At 35.5% G+C, this 27,135-nt stretch overlaps 2 protein-coding genes across 2 annotated transcripts; both read left to right on the forward strand.

The window, feature by feature from the left end:
- Nucleotides 1-11,754: 11,754 nt before the first annotated feature.
- Nucleotides 11,755-17,020, forward strand: LOC122603660 (oxidation resistance protein 1). The gene is made up of 8 exons (XM_043776428.1): nt 11,755-12,050; nt 13,176-13,678; nt 13,761-13,833; nt 14,292-14,372; nt 14,448-14,511; nt 15,645-15,732; nt 15,814-15,898; nt 16,777-17,020. The coding sequence occupies exons 1-8, from the start codon at nt 11,901-11,903 to the stop codon at nt 16,858-16,860; spliced, it is 1,128 nt and encodes a 375-aa protein (XP_043632363.1). The 5' UTR covers nt 11,755-11,900; the 3' UTR covers nt 16,861-17,020.
- Nucleotides 17,021-18,931: 1,911 nt separating this feature from the next.
- On the forward strand, nt 18,932-23,531 carry LOC122603837 (ras-related protein RABH1e-like). Its single transcript, XM_043776660.1, has 6 exons — nt 18,932-19,216; nt 21,112-21,182; nt 21,265-21,353; nt 21,449-21,560; nt 22,139-22,229; nt 23,174-23,531. Exons 1-6 carry the CDS (start codon nt 19,100-19,102, stop codon nt 23,315-23,317), a joined length of 624 nt encoding a protein of 207 aa, XP_043632595.1. The 5' UTR covers nt 18,932-19,099; the 3' UTR covers nt 23,318-23,531.
- Nucleotides 23,532-27,135: the final 3,604 nt, after the last annotated feature.

The following is a 27,135-nucleotide window of genomic DNA, read 5'->3' on the forward strand; positions in this document are numbered from 1 at the left end:
ATCCCCACCAAAATTACCAGTTTTGAGCTATACCCAACCCACATATATGTCAGCATTCTCTTATATCAGATAAGAATATGGATCACTTGAGGACTTGAGGTGAAACTTAATAAGCAGATTTTGATGTATGCAAAAAAAGACAAAGCATAAACAAGTAATAGCAGTTGATAGATCTTAGCTTCAGTGAAGACGTACTCCCGGACGGCTTATTGTTAGAGAAAAGAAGCTTAATAAACATTGTTGTCTGAACTGATGTATCACTCTCACTTAAAGCAATCAAATCCACCACCACCTGATCCCCTACAGCTTCTGCAACTGCTCTTTTATCTGACGGACTCTACATCACAAGATGGATGGTCAGTGACGAACTGTACATTACAAGATGGATGGTCAGTGATCACGTGACGAGACCTAGAAGGTACCTGAAGGAATTTGTATTTCTTATTGATCCTTTTGTCAACATAAACAACGGAATAGAATCCACAATTGACTGACCAAATCAATAGAGATAAGGACTAATTTAAGACCAAAAGGAGTAGCTCATTAAGGGGTATTCCCCTGCCAAAAAATGATTGGGAACGCCCCCGGGAACGCCTCTCATCGGTCCCCGAGGGCGTTCCAAATGTAATTTTGTCCCTTGCCCGTTCGTTTTTAGAAGGCTTGCCCCTTGTACTATATTTGCAGGCCACGTGGCATTTATTTGTTGGATGAGGGGCGTTCCCCCCTTTCACTACTCCTGATAGTCTAATACTAAAATAAATCAATAGAGATAAGGACTAATCTTTTATTATACTAAAGCACAGTTGCTCTAATAACTTATCGACCAATCATGACTCTCGATTTTTTAATGTTGACTTTTGTTTTCAATTTTGACTTTAATTTACACTTTTTTGTTTTTTCCAAAACAAATTTACACTTTTTACCCAATAATTTGAATATAATAAATAAATAATAATAGTTAATATAAATCCGATAGAGTAATAGCTGATACTTATCCAATAAAATAATAACTAATATATATCCAATAATACGTTATATCATATATATAAATAATTAATTAATTAACAATAAATTAAATTTAATGTAAATATATCAAGATTTTAATAGTAATTGTACAATTAAAATATTAATAGAGACAGTTGAACTTATGACTTATTAACTAACTATATCGATCGATTTCATCAAATTGATTCTCGATAATATCACCATTTAGTTTTTACATAATTTTATTTAATTAATAAAAAACAAATAACTAAAATAATTATTTTTACAATGTTATTAAAATTGGTTTCTATCTACAAAGTCCGGCTTTTACACAAGAACAATTGTACATCGCACTATCTCGAGTTAAGTCGAGAAGGGGCTTTAAGGTGTTAATATGTGACAAAGATGGGAAGACAAAAGATATTACAACAAATTTCGTCTGTATAAAAGTCTTTCAACTAATGAAGCAGGGTATATGCTTCAAATGTTTTTTTATTACATTAGTTTCTTTTTATTAACTTAACATTCTTGGTATTTGAATTAAACACATAATATCTACATATATCTTCAACTTTGATCTTATAAGCTTTTATGAGTTACATCTATTAATATCTAATATTAATAATGCCGTAAGTCTCGCGTCCAGTGTTGGACACGGGTCTAAAATCTAGTCTAATACTAAAATATATATGATAAAAATTTCCTCTAATATTCCCCCTCGGCTTCAGCGTGGATATGCAGTAACATTCGAGCTGGATTTGAATGTCTCGAATAGATATCGCGGTAAGCCTTTGGTGAAGATGTCTGCATATTGTTGAGAAGACAGGACATGGAGCACTTTCACATGGCCTATTTGAACCTTTTCCCGAACAAAGTGAATATCCATTTCAACATGCTTGGTACGCTGATGTTGCACAGGATTCCCATATAAGTAAACTGCTGAGACGTTGTCACAAAACACTAATGTGGCTTTGTGTGTTGGAGTCTGCAGCTCAAGTAGAAGATTTTGAATCCATGTTGCTTCTGCAACAGCGTTTGCAACCCCACGATACTCTACTTCTGCACTTGATCTAGAGATGGTTGGTTGACGTTTTGAGGACCAGGAGATCAGGTTGTCACCAAGAAAAATACAATAACCAGAAGTGGAGCGGCGTGTATTCGGGCACCCTCCCTAGTCAGCATCCGAGTACGCAACTAACGAATGACTTGGCGAGGCAGATAGACGCAAACCCAGATCGATGATGCCATGAATGTAACGTAATACACGCTTCATAAAATCAAAATGAATATCCTGCGGGGCATGCATGAACAGGCAGATTTGTTGCACTGCATATGATATATCGGGTCGGGTAATGGTGAGATATTGGAGAGCACCGACTAAACTTCGGTATAATGTACCATCAGGTAAAGGAGTCCCGACAGTAGCACTTAGTTTGGAGTTAGTATCAACAGGAGTGTAACATGCTTTGCATGCAGTCATGTTTGCCCTACATAGGATGTCACAAACATACTGAGTTTGAGCGAGGAACAAGGATTGATGATCTCGTGTAACCGTGATGCCAAGGAAGTGATGAAGGGGCCCCAAGTCAGACATGGAAAATTCAGTTGATAGCTTGGTAATGAAGCTGTTGAGAAGGTTGGGATGGTTAGCCGTGAGAACAATATCATCGACATAAAGTAACAGATATGCTAGGTTGTTTCCATTCTGGTAAATAAATAATGATGTGTCACACATGCTGTTGCGAAACCCCAAGGATGTGATGAAAGTCTAGAAACGTGTATACCATGCCCGCGGTGCCTTTTTCAACCCGTATAAAGATTTCTTCAGCCGGCAGACATGATTGGGGTGAGCGGGGTCAATAAAACCAGGAGGTTGGTACATATACACGGTTTCCTGAAGATCACCATTTAGGAAGGCGTTTTTTACGTCTAACTGATGTATCGGCGATGACCGTGACACAACTAATGAGAGAACTGTACGAATGGTTGTTGGTTTGACAACCGGGCTAAATGTCTCAAAGCAGTATATGCCTACTGTTTGAGATTTTCCATTGCATACAAGGCGAGCTTTGTACCGCTCTAATTTGCCATTGGCATTAAATTTGTGGCAGAATAACTACATGGAGCGGATAACCGGGCTGTTTACGGGCCTAGGAACTAACTGCCAAGTATTATTAGCCTGCAAAGCACTATATTCATCGTTCATGGCCCGTAGCCAATTCTGGTCCGTTAAAGCTTTGGTATGTGAGTTTGGGACAGGTGAAATATTGGATGTGGCAGCAAGATTGTATCGAGGATTAGGTTTAGAGATACCAGCTTTGGAGTGGGTTTGCATGGGGTGGTCATTTGTAAGAGGTTGGGGTGGAGTTGGGGGAGTTATGAGTTCTATAGGTTCCTTGGGGATGGGGTCTACATCTGGAGTAGTGGTGTTGGTAGTACTAGTAGAATCAGTGGCGGTGGTGGTGGAAATCGGGTGGGTGGCAGTAGGGTAGGATGAGGGAAAGAAGTGAGGATTGATAGGGGTGGGGTCATCAAGGAAGTTGTAAGATGCGGGGGAGGATAGATCAGTGAATGGGAAGGTCTTTTCATCAAAAATCACATGGCGGGAGAGATGGACACGACCCGTGACGGGATCATAACATGTGTACCCGCGGAAGTCAGAAGGATAGCCAAGAAATACACATAGGGTGGACCGGGGAAAGACTTTGTTGGGTTGAGTGGCGGACATGTTGGGGTAGCATGCACAACCAAAAACTCAAATGTGATCATATGTGGGTTGGCGTAAGTAAAGGGCATAGGCGGGTGTTTAGAAATTTAGGCGAGTGGTGGGTAAGATGTTGTGGAGGTATGTCGCTGTGTGGAATGCTTCTACCCAAAATTTGGGTGGAAGGTAAGCATGAACAAGAAGAGCCCGAATGACGTCATTTAAACGACGAATCATTCGTTCGAATCGACCAATTTATTGGGAAGTTTGAGGACAGGAAAAGCGAAATAAAAAGACCATTTTGACCAGCAAAAGTTTTGAAGCTATTATTATCAAATTCACCCCCGAGGTCACATTGAAATGTTTTGATAGGTAAGTTGAATTGGGTTTGGATGAGTTTGTAAAATTTGGTAAATGTGTTAAAGGTGTCAGATTTGTATTTAAGTGGGTAGACCTAAACATAATTTGTATTGTTATCAATCAAAACCATATAGTATTTATAACCAGAATTGCTCAAAACAGGAGATGTCCACAAATCACAATGAACAATATCAAATGGTTTAAAAGTACTAGAAACAGAATCCATAAATGGTAGACGTTTGCTGTTTGACAATTGACAAGAAGAACAAAAAGATGAGTCAACAGTTTTATTGCATGAAATGCTAAAAGTACGTTGAAGATGGCTTAGCACATTCTCCCCGGGATGCCCGAGACGATTATGCCATGGTGGATGAGTGGTGGATGACAGCAAGGAGAATTCAGGCTTGGTGAAAGGGTAGAGATCTCCACTGCTATTGTGACGGGAAAGGAGTCTGCCATCCTTGAGGTCCTTCAAAGAAAAACCAAAAGGGTCAAACTCAACGAATACCTGGTTATCAATAGTAAATTGACGTACAGATAAAAGATTTTTGATAACACACGGTGAGTGAACAATGTTATTAAGTTTATAGGTTTTATTTGGGAGGGTGTATAAGCCATTACCGGAACTAGTGACGGGTAGGCATTGGCCATTTCCAACAAATATAGGACTTGGAGGTAATAAAGATGGAGTTAGTATAGTACCTAGATCTGATGTGACATGAGATGTGGCCCCACTGTCCATGTTCCAGTGAAGGTCATGATAGTCTAAGCTCATGTTCGAGAGTGCAACACCAATATCACTTGGCCAGAGGGCATTCCCATGCTGTTGACCAAATCCAGGAGGAGGGTTTGACTTGGGATGATGGGCTACATGGGCCTGATGTGGTTGCTGAAACTGAGCAGGGGGCTGTTGAAAGTAGTAGGCTGGTCGAGAAGGATAGGTCGTAGGTGGGGGTGTCCATGATGGATGGTTATACGGTTGTTGAGTGGAGATCCAGTTGAGTTGAGATGTTTGACCCATGTTGGTTTGTTGCTGTTGGCTTGAAGTGGTTTGATATTGAGCTCCCCAAGAACCAGACCCCCGACCAGCCATGGATGAAATTGCTCGGTTGTTGACCAGTGGACGTCCCCCACGCGTTGAATGGCCGCGACCTCTAGCAGCCTTCGTCGGGTCATAGTTTCGGCCTCGATAGCCATTGGGATAAGGGGATCGAGCTGGATCATTTTGGACAGGGGTATTGGGATATGGGGACCGGGCTGGATGATTTTGGGCTGGGGTATTGGAGTGCAATAGCACCATATCACGGTTGTTGTTGGATCTGCCTGCAATTCGAGTTTGCTCGTCTTCAGTCATACTTTGAGCAACGTCCCATGTGGGTTTGTTTTGGTTTATGATGGCAACAATGATGTCGTATTCGATGGGAAGTCCACGAACCATTTGTATAACGAGGCGACTCTCATTGACTGGTTGATCAACATCACGTAATTGTTCAGCAATGTCCTTCAAGGTTTGACAATAGTCATCAAATGATGAGCATGAATTGAGGGTGGTGTTGGTGAATTTGGTTTCAAGGGTGACGGCTCTTGGATTTTTAGCCAGGCGGCTCTAGCTGTGATGTCAGTGTCAAGAACACGGGCTAAGATATCATCGGATGATGTGCTATATATCCACTGCAGAATGAGTGCATCAAGTTCAGACCAGGCTAAAAATGTTGGGTCAGAATCTGCGGGTGGGTCGGTTCCATCTATGTGATGAAAAACTTTATAGGCTCGGACATGTAGTTTGAAGAATTTAAACCAAGATGAATACGTGACCTTTTTGCCGTCTAGGGTTCGAATTTTGTTGTTGATGTTGGTGACTGTATATAATGGGTGTAAGGGTTGCCTATTAGTATTGTCAATAGTGTTGTTGGAGTTGGAATTGTTATCACTAGAGTTGTTAGTGTTGTTGGAGGCAGAAGTCTCTTTTGTATATATATATATATAGACGACATATATAAGTTCATATGAAGGGAATTCATGATTTTCTTGAAGGACAACCATCTAGACACATACATCTAACCATTACTCACCCAAATCGGAAAAGAACAAGAAGAAATTGATGATTGATGATGTAGGCCGATCGGTTTTGAGTGAGAGAGGGGAAGGGGCGGCTGGAGAGAAAAGAAAGAGAAGGAGGGAGAGTGTGTGAGTGAAAAGTGAGAAAATGAGAAGTTAGGGTTTCTAAGGTTTTGTTGCCTCCCATCCCTAGCTTTGACCGATTTTGACCCATATTTGACCTTACTAAAACTCGTTTGACTCGACCATTCAAGAAAACTCAAGACCCGTAAATTTATTTTGTCAACATATTTGAATGTAATTTTTCAATAGCTTTCCAACGGTTATAAACATGTCTATATTTTTTATTAAATATATAGTTGATTTAATTTTAAGTATTTTACTTAATTTGACATTTTCACATGACAACTAGTATTTTTCCTGTTCTCGAGTCCACGTACAATTTTCCTAAAGTCTAAATGCTCATAAAGCCCAAATAGAACAGAAATCCATTTATTCCATTGATAAAGTCTTAAAGTCTAATGATGTACATAAACTAAACGGACTAAAATGACCGAAAATACTTTGGAAAATACGCTCAGATCACAGTTGTCACAGAGGTCTAGCATACGTTGTCTTAACTGGATCTGCGCTAGAGAGCTTTCTCGAAGTAGAAATGCCTATTTCAAATACTCGATGAGGGAAAACCCCCTACTAATCCGCCCGAAGGCACGACGATTAATAGAAGTAAACCCTGCCCCTTCAAACTTGAACTGGGTAAACCCAAGTCAAGCCCTCATAAAGGGACTTTCTTATATCCTCCCCAAGTCTTTAACACAAGACCTCATGTATGAGGGGATGGTCTTTCAACCATTGAGCTTGATCCGTCCCTGGCTGTAGGTACACGTCATTGATGAATCAACTCTCTAAAACAAGAAGACTTTTTTTTGTCTTTTTCTATTATTAAATTTTTATTTTATTTTTAGGCTAATTAGAGTATCAACATTTCCTACAAGACATGGGTTTTTTCAATATGAATTTCTTTTAAAATTAGAGTTGAGTATATGAAGAAGCATGTCACTGAGCTAATTTGTTGTTTGAAACTTTAAAAAAATATATATACTTCCTATAAAGAAAAATATATTAATTTTATTTGTCATGATTATGATCACAATCAACAGACATAATTTAGACATCATCATATTACCAGCTAACTACTTGCACAATAGTACGTGATTAAAGACTGATAAACAGTTTATCTTAGGATTAGTCATTTCTTTTCTCAATGACCCGTTAAGCATTTTTGGCTGAATGGTAGCGAGATTTCCTAAATTGGTTAACAGAGTCTTGTTGAGATCGAGTGAAATACAGAAAAAGATGAATATAAGGTTCATTCATGGAGGGGAGAAAATTTTTTAAAAAAGAAGACTAGCTAGGCCTAGTTGTACACTTGTACGCATATCTTTTACTAGGACAAATAATTTTTGAAAAATTTATCAACAAAGGTAAAGTATTAAAAACAAAATCATCTGTGATGTGTTTTAATACATACAAAATTAATTACTTTATTCAATCATATACAATGTTTTATTGACTTAGATATTTGATTTGATTTACAAATTGACTAATCTTTATACAATGTACATATATACTTCATTTGAAAAATACCCTTTATTACCACATTCACTGAATCTCAAAATTGAAACCCTTCTATTTTCTATATTCAATTCTTGAATACGACAAAATATAATATAAATTTTGCAATATATTTAATCTAATTTAAAAAACTCGTATATATTAGTGACAACATAACTAACATTTAGTGGCAGCTTAAAGTTTTTAGAGGCCTCAAACAAGATTAATTTTGAGGGTCTAGTTCATTAGTATATAAATTAAAGTAAAAATAAATAAAAGTAGCTTAAGTTTTGTTATTGAACTACTAGTAATAAACAAGATGCAGATGTTGATGCAAAAACCAATAAGGGTGTTACTGCAATGCAAATAATATAATGGTACTTAATTCAAAATCCAAACATTAAGTCTAATTTACAAAACATTGAGGCCTTAAAATTTTGAGAACCTAAAATAATTGCCTAGTCACATAATACTGTTGAGCTACCTCTGCCAATATTCTATTTTAGACAATATTTCAAACCCCTTTATATGAATCACTTTAAAATCGTCATGGTGTTACTGTTTTTTGCTTGTTTTTTTTTCAAACACATACTTTTTCTGTTTTGCCCTTTCATAATTCATATATCCAGTTCCAGTAAATCAGACCATTGCTTGCATGCCACAATAAATTTATCTTTCCTTTATCATGTGTTATCAAACCCACATAACAGAATATCATCATCAATGCTATAACCATATATTCGTAAGCTTTGCCTTCCAACATATTATAGCTAGCTAGCTAGCTAGCTAGCTAGCTAGCTTGTAGGTCTCATAAATGATTTTTCCCTTGCTAGCAAATGTGGAATGGTACATTTACATTTACTGTATATGTGTACTCGTATTTTTTGTTTGTTTGATAAAGTAGTACTCGTATATATTTCTTTTATCTTATTAAACAAAACATAACTTGGCTTGTTTAATAGTAGGTGACACTCTTAAAACAAAAAGAGTTCTTTTTGCGGGCTAACTTTACTGTTGATGAGAGTATAAACATTTCATATGAAAAAGGCAGTTGCGCATACATATATTTATGATGAACAGATCACATGCATATGGTTAATTTATGGAAAGGGAAAAAGGTAATCGTACATCTAGTCCAAGATTTAATTTAATTTTTTTATTTATTACTAGTCCGAGATACAACTATAAGTTGATCTAAAAATATGTATCAACGAATTGAATATACGAAAATTAATCATATTTTTTTAAGGTTGTATCCCATATATAAACTAGAAGATACGTTATTTGTTTTATATATATTTTATTTTCTTGGGGTTCTTTTTCTTTTTACCAATTTCAAATTTTAAAATGTTGATATCAAAAGTTTAAAAAGAAACTTTGTTCTAGAAATATGTAATATATTCAATTTAGAAAGCTAAATAAAAGATAATTTTCTAATCTTTTGCAGACTATACACATGCAATTACAAGTTTGTAATCTGAAGTTATAAAACTTATGAAACTAGTACCTAAAAACCTTTAATGTTGCTATAGTTCAAAACAAATTTTATTAGCTTGACTCATTAATGATATGTATTTTAGCGTTTGCACCTAGTATAGAAAGTAAGTAACTAACTGCTCAGTGCCGTTTTATGCGGGTTTTGAGCCCCAATACCTCGACGGTATATGGGGAGGTTAAGATGTAGGCAGACCTTACCTCTACCTAAGTAGAGAGGCTGCTTCCAGTTTCTACCTAAATGGTAGAAAAGACCCTCCAACCTTTGCATGGGATGAGGATCGAACCCATGACCTCTGTTTCCAGAGGCAAAGGTGTTTATCACTGATCCAACCATGCTGCTTTCGTTTGCACCTATTATATATGTTGTTTTAAAATTAGCTACTTCACATATAAACAACGAACGGTTGCTTCTTAACTAGTATAAGTTCTTTTTATAAAATTTGACATATAATAGCTAGGGGTGAGTACGGTTCCATTTCTAATTATTCTTTTAGGAGATTTCAATTGATGTCGTCTCAAAAGTAAGTCATTTGGTTTGGTTACAGAATTATGGGCTAGAAGCTGAGGAAACGTGTTCACCGTTCTTGAACGAAATCTAAAGATTGGTATGAAGTTAATTATCAAAGTTGCTAAATTATTTTTCACGACGCTACACACTTCATGACAAACAGTATGTCACAGCTGAGATTTATATAGTTAAAAGACCAACTAGCTATGTCACATGTTTGGCCACAACAACCCCTGATGTTGGTTTCGACCATACACCTATCTGAGCCTGACGGTAACAACTTTGCCAAGAAAGTTGCCTTGGGGTGAGGACGACGCCGGCCACTTTAATTTATTGTCTTATCGTATCAATGAGGACTGGACTTTACAAGGTCGATAAGGCTTATAGTTTAGTTTCTTGTTTATGTATTGACTCTACACTCACAAATACATGTTCTTGTATTGTACATTAATTTGAACCACATCGTATGTTAGGAATCGAAAGTTCAAAATTATTACAAGGTATGTGACTTGTCTCATATCGGTTGTATGAGCTATCAATGTGAGATTTATATACTAAATGAGCTCTTTCACCCATTTAACTAATAAGTTTAATGCAAAGAGATGCACACAAGGTAAAAATATGAACTAAATCTATAAATTTATGACCATGAATTGAAAGAGCTACTATCTTATATGTTTATATAATTATATTCGTTCATTTTGGTATGATATAGTGTGTCCACCGATACAGTTATTTATGATGAAAACCCAAGTCTGAAAATCCGATTCACACTTACATTGTCATATTTGTATTGATCAAATGATCAAAATACGAACAATTAATTAATGATTTGTTAATTCTAAAACTCAGCTTGATTTGTTTAATTCTAAAACTCAAATTAAGACTAACCATATATTCAAAAAAAAAAAAAAAAAAAAAAAAAGGAGAAAAACGAATCATAATGTGAATGATTTTTGTTGAGCATCTTGTGGATTTTTGTTTCAATATCAACCCGAACAAGATGCACGCCCCACTTCGTCTTCTTAGCTCCCATAACTAAGTTGCAACTTGCAAGTTTCCCTAAGGTTAACTGATTAATAGATATTCTTTAAAAACAAAACACATAATTTTGGTATCCTCTTTCATATCTCGAGATCCCTATTTTTCCATTCGAAACATATACCATAAGCAATGAAGGATTACGCATGAGAAATTGAGAAAGACCAGTTTGGAAATTTTCATACAAATAGCAAGAATCTCATAGTTCAGGACATAGGAAAAATATTTACTCGATGTTTCCTCAATTTAAATGGATCAATATGAATTATAGGCTAAGAAGTCGAACTTTCGAGTGGAATGCCAAAGAGAATGTTAGTGAGTCTTTAACCATAAATCCATGATTAAACTAATGGAGTCAAAAACAAGATTCAAGTATGATTTAGTGGGGCAAATTTAATCTAAGCTTCCACTATTCTCGCCCATCTTCTACGAGATATATTTTTGACAAGTTAATTTGTTTGTAAAGATACGAATGTATCAAATTATATTCGTGTCTATTTAAATAATTACTAGTAGATCGATAAGACTAGTAATAGGTTGATCATCCACGAATAAATAAGATTCAATCTTTGTAGAAGAAATAATAAAAATCATGACACGTATAAACATGTAGAGGTCCGATCCTCGTTTCGTACAAAAACCGGATAACTTTTTCTACCATTTAGATGTCTATATCTATTAGGTCTAAAGCTTATGTCATTGAGCAACTCTTTTTATTTCTTCTTGAAAACTTGTACATAATAATAATAATAATAATATATAATATATGAAAATCCAACCTAATTTAAACGGCAAGAGACAAATATTATTACCAAATTAATATTAGTCACAAAGATGTCATTACAAAAATAAATAATATTTCGGTACTACTTGGCGGGTATATTGGTATTTTCGACAAAGTCCATTTTCTTGTTTATTAAGAAAAAAGTCAAAAACTTTAAATTTTTTGCTTCAACTTTACTCGTTAATTAAAAACGACCAACTCCACACCAGCAACTACTCTTCTTCTTCTTATTCGTCTTCTTTCTTTTGTCAAAAACATAGACCAAAAATTTCAATATGCACTTTACACATAATTAGAATTAGAATTTCCTCATTATTTAAAAAAAAAAAAAAACGGAAAATAAGAGAGAGATGAAATTAGGTAGGGCGCAAGAACAACAACAACAACAACGTGTGAAAACATCGTCGTCGGCATCAATAAGAAGTAAAGCGGCTCATTTTGTGTCTGATCTTACTACTGTTATTCTTAATCCTATCTCTGATAATAAACCCTCCTCCTCCGTAAGTTTTTTTTTTTAATATTATATATATATATTTGATTTAATTGTTTCGATTTTAATTGTCGAGCTTTGAATACCCAATTATTACCTGGTAGGTGTGTTTTTATATTATTTATATGTAATTTAGTTGGTAAGTATTCATGTCTAAAATTTGTTAGATTTAGGATTAGGGTTTACCAACCATATATACATATAAAATATATGTCTATACATAGTGGAAAGTTTGAATGAGAATTGTAATGATGCCGAGAACTGCGAATACAGTCTATGTGTTACTTGACTAAATTCCCATGTGATTGATTGATTAAGTCCGTTCACATATGATTAAAAAAAGTAAGTTAGCACCCAATGCCGCCTTTCACGGGTTTTGATCCTAATGTATTGCGGTGTATGGGGGAAGGTAAGATGTAGAAAACCTTACCCCTAGCATGACAGTGTATAGAGACTGCTTGGTTCTATCTAAGATAGAAAAGGACCTCCAGCATTGCAAGGCATGAGGATAGAACCCTTGACCTCTGTCTCCAGAGGCAAGGGTGTTAACCACTTATCCAACCTTGCTGGTTTTCCGTTCACATATGATTGAATTTGGAATTTGTTACCCAACGGTTTCTGGATCGTTCACATGTATACATACGAAAACACATTATCATCCTTTTGGTATTTTGGTCTCATTGGAATCTTCATCACGTTTACATAATTGAACACGTAGTTGTGCAGTTTTTGCAGTTCTTGATATTTTTCAGGTTCTAGATTCAATAAAGTTGATCATTGTGCAATGTGCAGAGTAGTGTGGAGTGTGTTTTTTCTAGGTGTGTAGTGTGTGTCTTGTGTGGAGGATGTGTTGGTTTATCTGATGTGGAAAGGATAAATAAATAAGGGGGGTTCTTTGTTACGATGATACAAAACGGATGGAAATATGAGATTGTATCAAAATATGCGATCCAATGTCCCGTTTTCTCCGTAATATAAGACCATTGTCTTAAGATTTAGGAGGCTGCACGTGATGATTCATCAAAACTGGTTGGAACACAAGCATACACACAGTCAGACACACACAAACACACACACACACAGCTTATATATTCCTTTACATTGTTTATAGAGATTTTTTTTTTGTATCTGTTAGGGAGGTGTGACTAGTGAACCAAGGAGAAATACACAACAATATAGTACAGAAGACGATGTTCCGGTGCTAGAAGATGGTCCGGATACATCCTCTTTCACTGCGTTTCTTTATTCATTTTTGTCCCCGGGAAGATCACAAAAAGAGTCTGAGAATGTGGGGTGGAATGAGAATCAAGTATCCCCAAATGTCCTATTGAAAGAAAATAGTGGAAAGAAAGGTATGTTCTCTAGGGGTAAACAGTCTATCGGTAAGGCACTCAACCAGGCTGTGAGGTTTGGTGGTGGGTATCGGTTTCATACTTCTGGGAAGGTAAGTACCGAGTCAAAGATTGATGACGAGAAAGAAACAAGGTCTAGTGAGGGGGTTCATGTGGAAAATCTGAGGGGGCCTAACCTTCCTGGTATGTCAGAACCTTCACAGCTGATGACTGAAGATACACGGTCTGCTCTTTATGCTGCACTCCCAGTTTTGAGTCAAGGAAAGAAATGGGTCTTATTGTACAGGTACATTAGTTAATATTCTAGTCGTAGGGGAATATATGTAGTTTCACCTTTTTTGTTTATGTATTATGGTTTTCATATGCAGTACATGGAGGCATGGGATATCTCTTTCGACTTTATATAGAAGAAGCAGTCTTTGCTCTGGGCTAAGTTTGCTGGTACGTCTTGGGTAACTATGAAGTTTTACTTGTAGGTAGATGTGGAAGTTTTGATCCATTTATCTATGAATAGGCCTATTTGTCTATGTTGTAATTCTAACAGGTCAAAGTCCAGAAGTTATTTATAATGTTCTTATTATCGAAATAATGTATCATATAGTTGTAAGCATATCTGTTTGGCACACTAATTGTTTGTAGGGTGTGTAGGTTAACTGAACCCAGTATGCCCTGTACCAAAAAGACCTGTTTTGACTTTTGACCCAACTCTCTTTGGGCCTGTTCTCCCCTGGTGTCCACCTCTAACTAGTGCCAACAGTATTGTGCATGCATCTTTCGATTTTAATTACATCTCAACTTATATCTGTTGGTTTTGGGTTTTTTGAATTTTTCAATGACCTGCTGTGACACATGTTAAACGGAGCTTATCTTTAAACAGGAACTTAGTTTACAAATTTCAGGTTGTTGGAGATCGTAACGATGCAGTATTTGGTGGTTTAGTTGAGGCACCCTTGAGACCATCAACGAAAAAAAGATATCAGGTAAGCTTGATTTCAGGTACTTGCTTATATATGTGCATTGATTGATGCTTACTTGCTGCTGAATGCTATATATAGGGATCAAATAATACATTTGTTTTTACAAATACACCTGGATGCACTGTTGTATTCCGCCCAACAGGTACTGCAATTTCTTCCTGGTACCCCTATTGCTTGAGAAGAATGATGGCAAAATGGTTGGTCTGGGAGGGTAATGGCAAGACATATTCATAGAAATCTTTTGATTTGATCTGTCCTTTTTAGTTATATATTTTAATTTAACTCATTAGATATTAAACATAACCAAATTGACCCATTTGTGTATAAATAATCTGAAATGACCATCTTTCTTTGTAAATCAACTTTGTTGCCAACATCGGGCATGTATGTCAGGAGCTATTTAGGGGTTTTTTGGAGCTTTTAGCTTTTACAAAAGGAGCTTCTATCTACAAAAAGCTTTGTTTGGAAGGGAGAGCTTAAAGCTTTTAGGTTTTTCAAAAAGCTCCTAACTAAACCTAGTGAAGAAGCATTAAAAAATAGCTGGAGTTTTTTGTAGTATTTAACAATCGACTATCAGAAAAACATCTTATCATGAATAGCATTCGGTTAAAGGTGTAGATATTTAATTTAAATAATATTGTTAAACACTCTAAACATCAGTTACCTAAATAAAATGTGAATAAGTATATTGAGTACTTAAACAATGTTTTGTTCCTTTATATAATTTTTTTAGTAGGACTTTATAATATTTGTATATGTATCATATATTATTTTATATGAACATATATATAGAAGTACATTTTTAGTATTTTTTTATTACTTGGTTTTCTTTTTTATGTCCCTATTTAAGCTACAACTATTTTCCCAAACCTTTATATGTAAATAAAAGCTTCAGCTTCCAGATTCAACCACAGCTCCAGCAGCTTCAACTTTCAGCCAGTTTTGCCAAACATACCCATCTTCTCTAATCCCATAGAATGATTCCAAATTTGTAGACACGACTAATATTAAGCAGTTCATGAGTAGCCGCCGTTCATCTTCTCTATGCAACTCATTAGGGAATTGTAGGGGAACTGATTTTACTGGGCCAAGGATGATGAAATTTGATAAATGTTGAAGGCTTGAACTAATACAATCTTAGATAATATATTGATGGGTTGAGTATGGGTAAATTCCAGTCTTCTGAAATATTATTTTATGTTGATTGCACCAATCATTTTATCATATATCCCAAGCTTAAATGCTTGTATAACTAATTGCCCGTGCATATATCAGGTGCCAATCGTTATTTCACTTTGTGCTCGACTGAGTATCTAGCGCTTGGTGGGGGCAGTCATTTTGCGTTGTATCTTGATAGTGACTTGTAAGAGTCTTTCTAACTTGTCTTTTTTCTTTTTTAGGATACATATTCTTTTATTTGGCAATTTGCATCTCTTTTTTACAGATTGAACGGGTCGAGCTTGGCTTCAGAAACCTATGATAACTCTTGTTTGTCACACACTCAAGAATTCGAAGTCAAGGAAGTTGAGGTGCTCTCTCTTTTTCTTACTTGTACAGTGTGATTACAATTGACCCGGGAGATCAATTTAATCCAAATGTTGCCCATCTATGGATTTGACATATACTAAGAATAGATATGAAAATTAAGTTGAAACAACCGAAATATGACAATATCTAATTTTTTTCATGTGAAGGAATTCAAGAACTAGAAACATTAAATACTCAATTGAAGTTTAATACATGAACTACACATTCTAAATGGCAATCTGTACATTACATATTATATCTCTTATTAGATAAAGTGCAAAAACTGTATATAAGCAACTGCTCTTGCTAACCATGAGAAGCATTAGTTTGTCCCATACCAATTTTTGTCGCTTATCTTAGGCCACCACTAGCTCATATATGTACTCATTTAACATATATATGTTATGTGTGTACTGTGTATATTAGAGCCAGAGGTGACGAAATGGTCTAGTCTGGCTAGACATTTTTGGGTACATATCTAAATGGGCTGACTTAGGTTGGATCCAAAACACTTTTTCTTCTAAACTTATGAACTTAATAAAAAGTTGTAGTCTGCCAATTAATATTTGATAATCAAAATGTTTCAGTAATAATATAGGTTTTATGCGTTAGGCATAGACTTTTGTTTTTTTTTTAGTAAAATTTTCTTATGTGTTTAACCAATTTGACCCTCTAGTGATAAAGGCATAAAACATATCTCAAATCAGGCTTTTCGTAGCATTGAAATTGCCATCTCCAGTATATCTTTCGTTATTTAGTTGGAATATCTAATATCAATATCCAGTTTCATATTTGCTTAACATTTGAGAAATTTGATTTGTTTACATACTGAATCATATGTCTCACATGGTGGTGTAAATATGATGTTGCATGTATGCAGCTATGGGGGTTCGTCTATGCTTCAGAGTATGAAGCCACGATATCAATGTTGCGGACAGAGGCACCTGGAATCTGCCGTTGGTAGCATGACTCCAGGAATAGGAACACCCCATTATGTATATATTTTGATATGCTCAACTTGGATTGTTTGGTTTCAAACATGAACAACTTCTGATTTACTCAAGTTTAAAAACGCAAGAATTTTGTTATATGGAAAATATGAGCTAACACAGCATTTAGGTTCACTCATTACGTTACTTGATTTTGCATATTTCACTGCTTCCCTCCATCGTGTTTATATTTCCAAACTTACCATATGATGATATAACACATCTTTGATGCTAGTACTGGTGTTGACATATACAGAGGTTCATCAAGACTTTCTGTTTCATTCTGACATTAATTTGTCATCAAAGTATCACTTTTGTCATGATAATATTTTTCTTTGTATATGCTTCTAACACAATGCTATTGGCATCTGCATTGCTTTCCTTCTGTGTTGTCTAGTCTTCTATGTATTTTTCTCATATGAACTTTATTTTATTTAGTCTAGGGTGCTGGGCCTCATTGTAATTTGTAAAACAGCTAATGAAAGTATTGATTATTTCGTTTAGTCTGTACACTTCTATATACAAGATGAGTACTAACGTTGTAGGATACAACCGCCAAACTTATGCCGACGAGATGAATGTTCTTTGCTGTCATTGTCAATGATAAAGTCCCCAGGAACCCTCTTAAGTTCTGATCATAGGTTACCTACAAATCGTTTCATTGCCATCTCCTGTACTAGTTTTTTTTTTTTACTATCAAACCCAACCTTAGTGTATTCAATCCCATTCAATAAGAACAGCTTTTACGCACAACATTTTTTGTAATATTCCCGGGTTCAGTCTACCATTGTTGAGTTTCTACAAACTCTACAACAGTACAACTTCTGGATATAGTAGATTAGCATTCTTCGTTAAACTTAACTTTTGTCTCCGGATTCATTAAATATTACATATTCAAGCTTTTAAATACATATTCAAGTTTTTAACTAACTTCTTGAATAGTCATAGTGTTACTTTAGTCATTAGTTATGTGATTAACCTTCTATCATGTTAATCGAATTTTTACTTTGATAATTTCAATTATTAGTGAAATTATAGCTTTCCAAATGTTCTTATATGCATTTCTTTTTCTAAACCATGATCTAATCCGTTTATTCACAAAAATCGCCTAATCTGGTCCTAAAGGACTTCAATGGATGTCTTGTGTATATTTATTGAAAATTTTTAAAATTTTATATACGAGTATCACTTTTCAAGAAAATAAAAAAAGGTTTTTATCACTTATTGGAAAGTTTGAGTACTATGATAATAAATTTCTAATTAATACTAGTATGGTACTCACGTGTTACGACGGATATTATTGACGGGTTGTTGTTGTAACATGTACACAAAATATTAATGGAGCAGGCAAAGGAGAGAGGGAAGCGGGGAGCATACTTGGTATCTTGGTGTGTGTGAAAAGATAATGGGTAGGTAAGGATAATATATATATATATATATATATATATATATATATATATATATATATATATCAAGTGTTCCAAAACTTTTAAACTTTCAACACTATCCTGTAATCTTTATAAGGGTATATAGATTGAGTTGGAGAATAAAGTTTTCCTTTTTCACTTAAAATTACTTTGAAAAAATCACATCCAAATACAATTTTTTATTTTTACTTTTATTTTCTTACAAAATTAATCTTAAAACATTCTCAACTAAACACACCTTAAAGTATTTGTAATTACACTTGACGGTTGATCAGGTTGCCTACATAAGAAATGTAATTGATTGTGATTATGTTATGCTCCCTTTTAAGTCTCAATAAGAAATTTTAACATGTGTCTTTTTTGGACCATTTTGTTATTCAAACAATGTTCATACACATTTTAAAGTTTTAATACAGCTCATAAAATATATATACTTCAGTATTACGATTGACAAAAAGAATATTCTAACGATCTAAAAAGGGAAATCAAAACGTAAAGTTGTAAAAAGTTGAGGATTCATGAAGGCAGGCGTTGGCGCCTTAGTCGAACCTATATATATAACTTGGCGCTTTCTTCTCAAACTCATATACAAACAACACTAATCAAACCCGGTTCAAATTTACACAATCAAACCCCCACCTTTTTTTAATTTATTTATTCAGTAAAATTTATCTTCCTGTCTCTCTCCTCCGGATTTCTCTCGTCATTCATTCATTCTTCACACACACATCACACACAGAGAGATTAGAATCAGATCTGATTCGGCGTGATTCTTAAAGAAGAAAGAATGGCGGTGGTATCACCCTTGGCCAAATATAAGTTAGTTTTTTTGGGCGATCAATCCGTCGGTAAAACCAGTATTATTACCAGATTCATGTATGATAAATTTGATACTACTTATCAGGTATTTTTTTAACCTAATTTTTATATATCTGTACTATATATATTGATATTTTTTTTAGCTTATTGATCGAATTGTTGTTCTTATTTTCAGTTAGATTTAATGTTAATGTTTAATATTTATTTATTCGATCATGTAATTGTTTATAATAGTTTAGGCTAAAATAAGAAAAATATACGTTATAAGATTATATTCTCTGCTAGTGATATACTGCCTTTAAGAGGCATATGTTTTTGTATCTAGCTTTTGTAACCGATTCGGTAATGAGTTAGTTGAGTCGGATCAGATCGTTAGCCTATCCGACTCGAATTCAGAACCGTTTTGTGCTAGCTTAGTGATCTTGTAATCATGGAGGTTTAGAAAACTTTGATAAGATGGAAGTGTTGTAGGAGATATTGAAAAACGTAGGAGATTTGATGGAAGAACAAATTGTGTAATATGGACTATTAGTAATTAGTTAAGGGTGCCCCTTATAATATTCTTGAGGGACGCATCACAAGCTACTTTTCGGAGATGTATAATTAACTACATTCTTTTATATGGTCGGGGGATCAGAATAGGTCTTTGAATTGCCGAGGTAAATCCAAAAAGCTTGGTGACAACCTTGGCAAAACTGAAATTTACCGAAATCGGTCAAAATACTGAAATAGCCAGATTATGCGTACTCCAAACTGAAATCTGGATTGATTTCAAGATGGCATTGAAAGATTGCAACCTTCAGCCAGATATTCTTATAAGATTAGTTTAAGCTTGTTAAATAGTTGCAACATTCGTTTCCTCTGGCAGTATGTTCAGACTTTCAGTATTGAGAACTTTTTGTGAGCAAGAGATCAAACACTGATTAGGCATTCAATTATTACCTTGTTCATTGGTTTTGAAAACTTTTTGGATTCGGTTTGTCATTTGGCAGTATGTTCAGACTTTCAGTAATGAGATGCCTTTGCATTGAGACATGCTCTCTTTTTTCTAGTATGTTACTTGCCTGTGAATCTATATATTAGTTTCATGCCCTCCTCCTCTTCTTTTGGTATTTTGTTTAAGAAAATTTGGAAGGGGACTAGGGGAGTGTATTAGATTATATGGGGTCACTAGATTTTGATCAACTAAGCTAAAGAATCCGAATACCATCATCTTTGTTGTATGGTTCTAAGATTTCCCTCTGATGCCTGTTGAAATTATATACATATTGTTACTCGTAAGAAATTATATCAGCAAGGAAATATAGACAGGAACTTGCAGTGAGCTGCTATGTCTGATTGTCTGATTGGGAACTTACATATATTTTGATAGTGCTAGAAGTTAGAAATGAAATGGTTAGGGAAAACATCTCCATAGACTAGATCGACAAGAATAATTAACAGCCCTTTTCTTATGTTCAAAAAAAATATTTTGTTGGGGTTAGAAACTTGTAAGGTCAAAACCAGTTAGAACTGCTAAGCTACCTGTTGAGCCAACTGGCGTTTTCAGATTAATTGTGTTACGAAATCTACTATATTGTTTGTTTTATCTGTATGGCCCTATTCTTGTATCTCCTTCTCTTTACTCTTTAGATCACTTTTGCTTATTGGTAGTGTGGCTACATTATATTCACATGATTTTTATGATTCCTCATGTTTGTTGCCTCATTCATTGAACCACCTTCCATCTGGTGCTTGTCACAGTAAGCCTTTATTAGTAATAAACAACTGGTGAAACAAATATGAACCAACACATGCATACAGACATACCATTTCATAATCAATACTGATCCTCTGTCTTGAAGGAGGCTTGTTATTATTATATCGTGTGTTTTGTCCTTTATTTTTAGCTGTATATTGTGTTTCACTCAGAAGTCTGTTTCCTCTAGGACATTCTCATGCCTTAAATTCTTATGCTTACACATTATCTTTCTTCTCCAGGCTACCATTGGTATCGATTTTTTGTCTAAAACGATGTACCTTGAAGATAGAACAGTTCGGTTACAGCTTTGGTAAGTTTGTGCTAGTTTTTCCTTGATCTTCCAAACAATATGCATTATATTTCTTCTTACTTGTCATGGCATAACAATTCAGGGATACTGCTGGGCAGGAGAGATTTAGGAGTCTTATTCCAAGTTATATAAGAGATTCGTCAGTTGCGGTGATTGTCTATGATGTTGCCAGTAAGTAGCTTCTGGCTTAAAAAGTAGGAGATGTTCATGATGGCAAATTGACATTATCTAAACGTCTAAAACATTATACCTTTCTTACTATTTAGATCGACAGTCATTCTTGAACACTTCAAAATGGGTAGAAGAAGTACGTACTGAGCGAGGCAGTGATGTGATTATAGTCCTTGTTGGGAACAAAACTGATCTTGTGGACAAAAGGTGTGACTTGTTAATCTGTTACTTAATGTATTGAAGATGTCAGTTTTCATAACACTGGTTATATTTGTGACTTTTGTCTTGTAGTCGTGTTATAGCTCTCATAAAGTTGTCTAATTGTGTTCCATTTACTTATGCATGAGTCTTTCGGCTTATCTTTATCTGTAACAGGTCAAACAGGCAAAGCCAAAATATTATCTTAGATGGAATACAAATTGATCTAACATCACATAAAGTTTATATACAATACATAAAACCTTGTAAATCATAGTATCAAAGGATATGTTATAATTGAGATTCTCTAATTTTTGTGATGGTGATTGACACAGCTCCTATAAAGTTCTATATGTTGTCATAACTCATAGAGTGTTTTGGGTTTACACAACCCGAATTGTTTCAGCATATACCAAAAAACTTGTTTTAACATACACCTGTTTTGACCTGTTATCTGATCTATTCAATTTGCCACCTCAAACTTCTCAGCATATGTTTCAGTATTGTTCTCTTATATCATTTCGGATTGCGGTAGCATTGTAATTGTTTGGGTGGTACTGACTGCTGAGTTTTTGTTGGTCAAACAGGCAAGTGTCGATTGAAGAAGGAGACGCCAAAGCTCGTGAACATGGAGTCATGTTTGTAGAAACCAGTGCAAAAGCTGGATTTAACATAAAGGTAGCATTTTCATATATTCTTCTTCTTCTATTGAGTTTCTTTGTAACCTCATCTACATGCTCTTTAGTTTCGTATCATATGAAAGCATGTATCGCATGTAATACACCTTTGGTCTTTTGATGTATGTGACAAAACAAGTTCTTGAAATATTACTTGTCATATTCAACTTTGGGTCAATCCTCAATTTATAAATACAATAAAGGCCCTAATAGTTTGCAATTTGTTGTTCAAGAAAAAAACTAAAAGGATGATTCTCTATTTATATATAACTATCTATAATGCGTTTTTAGCAACTAGCAATGCACACTGTATATGTGTGGATCAAATGGGTAAGGTGGGCAGACCCACCAATACTTTTGTTACCAGTTTTTCAAATCTTGTAAACGAATCATTTATCGAATATTTGATTTTAAAACTATTCTCTCAAACTGGTAATATAATTTATTTGAAGTTAAACGATTTAGGATGAGGTCATTATCGTAGACTTATTTAGATTGTTTTAATTTTAAGGTCATGTCCCCTGTGCCCTTAGTTTCCATGTCCTGTTTTTGAATACTTCCTATGATAACCTGATGTATGTCTTAAATGAGCATTGCTGACATAATATTAATTTAGTTAGTAAATTTGGTTGATACCCTTGTTTTTTTTTAAGAAAGGAGCTTGTGGCACAAAGCCACAAAGGTGATCGTGCCATAGTAAAGTAACCTAATACATCAATGCTTTACTAGTTTAGCCAAAAGAAAAAATATTTTTCTCAATCTTACATGGGAACAATATTATTTTCCCATCTTTTATGAGATTCCAGGGCCTCGGGAGTAGTTTTATGGAAGACAACAAGTGGCCTAAATATCACTTTTTTGTTGACGGTTTTAGATAAGTGTTGTGTAGTGAAGGTAGTCGTACCAGCTCTGATGCCTTATGGTGAATTAATGATTTTGTTGCAGCCTTTATTCCGAAAGATTGCTGCTGCATTGCCAGGGATGGAGACACTTTCCTCCACAAAACAGGAAGACATGGTCGATGTGAATTTGAAACCTTCATCAAATACGAACCAGTCAGATCAGCAAGGCGGAGGCTGTGCATGCTAGATTACTTTTAACTTCAAATAGTCACATTCCCTTGTACTTATTGGATTTTGGAACATTTTTTTCACCTTTTATTTCCTAAAATTGCAATGTTGTGATTTAGAATAAACCTTTGTTCCTTAGGTTTGGATGTGTTTGTTGGGGGTGAATCGGTGATAAAAACAGCGCTGTGTTACCTGATCATATCATCTTATATAGATCCAAGTTTTTTCTGAAACGGATAACTGAAACTCGATCAAGATCCTCTCAAGTTGAGACTTGCCTTGCTGTTTTGCCCTCTCATCATGATAGCCAATTAGCCATAGATACAAAGTGTTGCATGTAATAACCGTGTATGTCCGTGGACCACATTAGCTACAAGTTAACTTACGCTTGTGACGTTAACAATTATACGAGAATCCTTTCTACTTTTTCTCATGAAAATGACTCTCTTTTCCGTAACTAGACCCACCATATTAGTGCTAATGCTTTTGTTTAGGGTATTAGTGTTGGAAAGCCAACAGAATATCAATTTGGTTCTAATTGATCAAGCCAGTTCGGTGATTTATTGTGCATTCGAAATCGAATGTACTTCAGTCAAGGCTCAAATATTTAACTTCTGGTGAATTTCAAGCTCACAAAAATGCCAAATCATATATTTACCAGCTTATATACTTCAAAAGTTATTCACTTCCATCAAAAAACCTTTTCAAAAGCTTTTCTTTAAATTAAATACTTTACAAATTACAACAAAGAGGTCTTATAAGAATGTCGTCAATTCTTAAATGATCAATTTCACATCTCAAATTCACATTCTGTTCTTTCAACCGTTCATTATCTCCTTTGAAAGACGTGTCATCTTATTTTTACTTGAAGATATCGAGTGCGGTCGAGTCTAATTACGTCCTAATTAGTCATTGGAGCTGCGTCCTAATTAGTCATTGGAGCTGCGATTAGTATCCAAGGCAATGATTAATTAAGATCAATTTATTTAGACTAATTAACTAGCTATATAGTAAAATGTGAATGAAATATATATAGAATCTTTAAAAAAAATCAATGTGATGCATATATATGATCTCTTCTAGAAACTTAAAACTGTATATATGTGGATAGATGCCATTTATTTCAATTTTTGTTGATCCAATCCTTCTTGGCCTGGCCCTAGCTGTTTAGATACAAAACGTACAACTAAAGCTATCCTAGCTCGTGACACTAAGGTCGATTTATTTGAAGGCATATATGCACGAATAAGACTTTCAACTCAAAGAAATTTATTCAATTCACACCAAGTGAATTACTTGTTGACTGTGTGCACACGTGCACAACTTAATGTGTGTTTACATTAGCTTTTGCTTGCGTATACAACCATTAAACGACAAAGTTACGTCATAAAATTCATCGCATTTCTAACGATGCTTAACCATCAGTCGTCACGACCTTCAAGAAGGTATATATTTTAAAGAATATTAATTAGTAGTATTACTAAAAAAAATTTACAAATTTGTCATTGGTCAATAAAATGATCACGGACAAGTTTAATTATCTTCTTTACTCCAAATCAAAAAGGTGCTTAGAATTCCGTACTTTGAAATATCTTCATATTACACACATATATATAGGTCAAGAAATATCTATTACACACATAAGTCATATTGATATACAGTTAAACACAGATTCAAGTATTCCAATTCAAATTATACGTACATATTACAATAAAAACAGGTGTAATATTTATTTTATTAGCTAGTTTGATATATATCATGTCGATTTCATTAGAAGCTTTGGCAATGGAGGGTGTAGACTACAACAATTGGGGTATCGATTTTGAGGAATGGGAACGTATGCAAGACGGGCCTCCTCCTCCACATTTATATGCCGATGATTATTATAAAGAACACGTTGAACAATATGAATGTGAAAACGATGAAGTCGTAGTTAAGATGGCAACGGAAGCTATAAATGAATTTTGTGTACATAAAACCGGCGAAAGCCAGTATGCAAATAATGTTATTGAGAAATTAAATGAAGTTGGTGATGATGAAGTTGGAATGCAATTACCAAAAGAGTTGGGGAACCATGGCAGTAAAGGTATCAAGCGATTGAAGATGTGGGTAGTTGTAATAATTTTGATTAGATTTTTAAGGAGGCGAATTCTTTGAACCATTTCAAGTTTTGAGTAGGATTTTAGAATTCATATGTTAATGTTCGTTTTTAGTTTGTAACAAGATTAGACTTGTCATCGATATATATATATAAGTTAATTAAAGATGTCCTTGTAATAGAATTATTTTTGTAAGCTAGGATTGTATTAAGGAACGAAGCTTAGGTTGGACGGAGTGGTTAGACACCCGACCGGTACCGGATAGCACACCGCTCCGACCCCCTAGTACCGGTGGGGAGGGGAGCATCTCGGGTACCACGGTGCCGGTTTCACTGCCGACTTAGGAAAAAAAAAAAAAAAAAAGAGGAGGGGCCCACTACCAACGGTTAAAAAAAAATAAAATTTTTTTTTCTTTTTTCTTTCTCTTTCTTTCTTCCATTCTCATTTTCCCTTTTTCTTCTTCTTTCTTGGCCGACCTCCTGTTCTTCTTCTTGTTTAATTTTTTTTTCCCACTCAAATCACCCATATAAACACATAAAAATGAATAGGGGGAAGAAACCAAAACAACCCAGTTATTCAAATCTACCCAAAAGACGCAAAAACACAACAAACAATCGCGATATTATGCCTCCTCCTTCGCAAAAAAACACGGCCAAAAATGATTATAGGCCACAACAAGTTGATGATTTCTTGAGTAATATGGATCCAGGGTTTTTCGAATCCGCCCCGGCAAATTTCCAACAAATGAACACCGGGTTTTCGGGTTTCGTGGGTGGTTCTCAAGCCTGGTTTTCGCGTTTCGCGGGTGGTTCTTCAAGCCACTTCGCAAGTCAACCGGAAGAAGAAGAAGAAGAAGAAGAAGAAGAAGAAGAAGAAGAAGAAGAAGAAAAGGTCGAGGAGGAAGAGGAGGAAGCAATACCCGAGACCCAAGTCCCCGTTAAAGGTAAAAGAGAGTGTAGAAATTGGGGGAAGGATGAAAAGGCGTGTTTGGCAAAAGCTTGGTTAAACGTTTCTGAGGATCCATACGTCGAAAACGCACAAACAGCGGGTTCGTTTTGGGGGAAGGTGAAGTTTCAGATGGATTCACACTTGAATCGTGATTCGGGGCGTACCCCGGAAATGTGTCGGTGGAAATGGAAGGATTTGAAGCATAAGGTGTCGGGTTTTTGTGGTATCTACAATGTGAAGAAAAGTAAGATGTTGAGTGGCCAAAGTGACGAGGATGTGTATAAGGCGTCTGTGGCATTGTATATGCGGAAATACAATAACAAGTCCGGGTTTCCGCATGTAGAGGCGTGGTAGGTTTTGAGGTGAGGACCGAAATGGTCGGAGGTTCTTACTTTGGAGGGGATTTGTGAGGAGTCGGGTAGCAAACGGGCAAGAACGGAAGGGTCTGTCCATGTACGTTCATCGGGGGAGGCATCGGTCCACATTGACTTGAATGAGGACCAGTTGGAGCAGGAAGAGGAGGGAGGGAACGACATTGATGATGCACCCGTACATCCTGCTAGACCCGTCCCATCCCGCCGTAAAGCTAAGGGTAAGCAGCCTGCTCCTTCCGCTTCTACTACATCTGATGAGTTCTTGAAAATGGTCGCGGAGTTAAAATGCGACAATGAGGATAAAAAACGAGCTCGGGAGGAGAAGATGCAGATGCAGAAGGCGATGATGGGTAGCTATATGGCGGCGAAGGAGGCTAGGAAGAAACAGGAGGAGGAGATGACACGGATGGTCCAGA

The sequence above is a fragment of the Erigeron canadensis genome, chromosome 6 (genome assembly GCF_010389155.1).
Source record: "Erigeron canadensis isolate Cc75 chromosome 6, C_canadensis_v1, whole genome shotgun sequence".
Taxonomy (NCBI): domain Eukaryota; kingdom Viridiplantae; phylum Streptophyta; class Magnoliopsida; order Asterales; family Asteraceae; genus Erigeron; species Erigeron canadensis.

Excerpts from the sequence above, each read along its gene's own strand:
- LOC122603837 (XM_043776660.1), top strand. The coding sequence starts at position 19,100 with ATGGCGGTGGTATCACCCTTGGCCAAATATAAGTTAGTTTTTTTGGGC. Across the intron at positions 21,561-22,138 it reads ACTGATCTTGTGGACAAAAG|GCAAGTGTCGATTGAAGAAG; the intron begins GTGTGACTTGTT and ends TTGGTCAAACAG. Across the intron at positions 22,230-23,173 it reads AAGCTGGATTTAACATAAAG|CCTTTATTCCGAAAGATTGC; the intron begins GTAGCATTTTCA and ends ATTTTGTTGCAG.
- LOC122603660 (XM_043776428.1), top strand. The coding sequence starts at position 11,901 with ATGAAATTAGGTAGGGCGCAAGAACAACAACAACAACAACGTGTGAAA. Across the intron at positions 15,733-15,813 it reads TTGTATCTTGATAGTGACTT|ATTGAACGGGTCGAGCTTGG; the intron begins GTAAGAGTCTTT and ends TCTTTTTTACAG. Across the intron at positions 15,899-16,776 it reads TCGAAGTCAAGGAAGTTGAG|CTATGGGGGTTCGTCTATGC; the intron begins GTGCTCTCTCTT and ends GCATGTATGCAG.